Genomic DNA, 2,975 nt, shown 5'->3' on the forward strand with positions numbered 1-2,975 from the left:
CAACAGACCAGGTAGCTTATAATGCCGCTCGACTGATTCGGAGTGAGACCTCTGCTGTTTAACTGGAGCCGGTCATAAGCACACTGCCCAGGTATGGGAAATCCTCCACTCTCTCCACAGCTGTTCCATTACCAATTTGGAGTTGTGGGGGTGGAGTGTCCGATGGTACAAAATACCCAGGCAGGTGCTTAGTTTTGGTGGGGCCGATGGTAAGACCCCACCTCTTAGTGGCAAACCACAGGTTCAGCAGCAGCGCCTCCAACTCCTCCTCCGAGTGAGCAGCAATTACCAGGTCATCGGCATACATGGCGTGGTTGACCAATAGGGAGCCATCCCTTGACCGCACCCGGGCATCGATCAGCCTCCCATTGTATCTGTACCAGATGGAAATTCCTCCGGTACAGCCATCAAAGGCTTCACAAACTACGTGGTCGAAAAATAAGTTACATAATGTGGGAGCCAGAGGACATCCCTGTCGCACCCCAAGCTGTACAGGGAATGGCTCCGACTCCCGGTCACGTAGTTTTACCCGGGCCCGCTCACCATCATGAAGGTCCTTAATGATCGTGAGCAGAGGGTCAGGGGCTCCAAAAGCACGAGGAACAACCCAGAGCCCAGGCCTACTGATGGCATCATAGGCCTTGACCAGGTCAATAAAGCAGAGATGTAGGTCTTGCGGGAATTCCCTACACCTCTGCTGTAGCAGACGGACATAAAATATGGCATCTGTGCAGGACCGCCCTTTCCTGAAACCGCATTGGGGCAAAGATTCAGTCTCCTGGCTCCGCCAAATGGGGTTTGGCCAGGAGACGTCATAGACGCCAGTCCCCTCGGGGCCTCCGGCACAAGCTTATTAAGTAGATATTTTATACGCAGTTTAGTTGACCACACCACACGTACCACACCACGTACCACACCACACCACGTACCACACCACGTACCACACCACGTACACCACACCACGTACACCACACCACGTACACCACACCACGTACCACACCACCTACCACACGTACACCACACCACGTACACCACACCACGTACCACACCACGTACACCACACCGTGTACACCACACCACCTACCACACCACACCACGTACACCACACCACGTGCGCCGCACGAACGCCACCGCCGCAACCTCTGCATCTCGCCCCCCCGTCCCGCCCCCTCCCCGCGCCCGTCGTCAGGAGCGCCGCCGCACGGAGGCGGCGGCGCTGCTGTCCCAGCAGGAGCGCGAGGTGCAGCGCCGGCTGCAGCGCCTCTCCTCCTCGCTGCGCTCCGCCTGCCTGCGCGCCACGGCCGCCCACGCCGCCCTGCGGGCCTCGGTCCACGCCGCCATGGCCGGCGCGGCGGGGCCGGCGCGCGAGCTGCTGGCGCGCCGCGACCTCGCCCTGGCGGAGCGCCGGGACTTCGGGGCGGCGCACGCCGACCGCGACGCCGGCGCCTCGGCGCGCCTCTCGTTCCTGCGCGACGCCGGCGGGCGCCGCCGCCGCCTGGAGGCGCTGTGCGCCGCCGCGCCGCCCCGGGTGCTGGCGCTGGCGCCCGGGCGGCGGCCCCCCGCGGAGACGCGGCGCTTCCGGGCGTGGGCGGCGGCCGTCGAGCTGCTGCTGGCGCGGGCGCCGGTGGAGCCGGACGCGCGGCCGCGGGTCGTCGTGGAGGAGGAGGAGGGGCCGTACGGCGCCGGGGCCACGCTGGCCAGGGGCCGGGCGGCCGCGGCGGCCGCCGCCGCCGCCGCCGCCGCGCTGGCGCTGGCGGCGGCGGCGGCGGCGGCCGGGGGGCACGGCGCGCGGTGCCGGTGCGGCGTCTGCGCGGCGGCGTGGCTGTGCGCCTGCGGGGCGCTGTGCGGGGCGCTGTGCGTCCTCGCCGCGTGGCTGCGGCTGCGCCGCGAGCTCCTGCGGCTGGGCGGCGACGGCTCGGCGCTGCTGCCGTTCTGCCTGGGCGTCGGCGCGCGCCGGGCGCTGGGGGGCGGCGCTGGCCGGGGCGGCGGCCGAGGCGAGGGGGGCGGCCGCCGGGTTCGGCGCCGGCGCGGTGGCCGCGCTCGAGAGGCGGTGCCGGGGAGCGCTCGGCCACGCGGAGCGGCGCTGAGCGGCGGCGGCGGCGGCGGCACCGGCGGTGGCGCCGAGGTGTTTGCAAACCGAGGTGGGGGAGGGGGAGACACATAACCGCACGGCAAGTTGACTCGGAGGCGATTTTGTGGGCCCCAGATTGAACGAGGAGTCGGAGAGGCTGCGGGGGACCTCGTTGGGCAGACCGCACCGCGCCGGTCCGGTCGGCTCGGCGCTTGCACGAAGCGAGGGGGCCCCCCCCCCCCCCCCCCGGGTCTTGCCGAACGGCGCGGGAAAGCAGCGGGCGGCTTCGGAGGTTAAATTTCGATTTAAAGCTTTCGTGACTGCAATGATTCATCTTCTTTGGTTCTTTCGGTAAAGTCACCACGTAGAATGATAATAAAATAATAAATTTATAAATAAAATAACACAATAATATTCTCACGACGTTTCGGCCACAACACAAGCGGCCTTCATCAGGTGAAGGGATGAGACTGTCTGGTAGGACAGCGCTTATTCTCATTCTACGTGACTTTACCGAAAGAACCGAAGAGGCTTCGGAGGTTGTGCCACGTTGCGTTTAGCCCGGGCAAAGGCCCGATGGAGCGTGTGCCGTGCGGGGGAGACTGGCAGGTTACCCGCCCCCCCGTGATTAAAGAGTTGTGTGGCTTGAGCCGCGAACCGTTCCTGGGTCTCGATCACAATGGCAGTTTTCGTAGCAAGGGGGGTTTCTCGGTGGAAGTCGAAGCTCAAAAATTTAACTTTTTGTTTTACCGCGCGGAAGGTCCCCAACCTGGGCGATGTCGGAGTAGCTCTCGCTCAGAAGCGACCTGGCCCATCACAAGCGGTGGCACGATCAAGTGACGGTTCATCATCATCAGAATCGGAATCAGAAAGGGTTTTATTCGCCATGAAAGTTCACACCGAC

At 64.8% G+C, this 2,975-nt stretch overlaps 1 protein-coding gene across 1 annotated transcript in view; it reads left to right on the forward strand.

The window, feature by feature from the left end:
* Positions 1–2,733, forward strand: part of LOC116957125 (uncharacterized) — a 6,435-nt gene extending 3,702 nt beyond the window's left edge. The window contains exon 3 of the mRNA XM_076055194.1: positions 1,190–2,733. Within this exon, the coding sequence (XP_075911309.1) occupies positions 1,190–2,164 (975 nt within the window). The 3' untranslated portion in view covers positions 2,165–2,733. The remainder of the gene's footprint in view (positions 1–1,189) is intronic.
* Positions 2,734–2,975: the final 242 nt, after the last annotated feature.

This window comes from Petromyzon marinus, chromosome 70 (assembly GCF_048934315.1).
Source record: "Petromyzon marinus isolate PM22_M1 ecotype Great Lakes invasive population chromosome 70, UKy_Petmar_22M1.pri1.0, whole genome shotgun sequence".
Taxonomy (NCBI): Eukaryota; Metazoa; Chordata; class Hyperoartia; order Petromyzontiformes; family Petromyzontidae; genus Petromyzon; species Petromyzon marinus.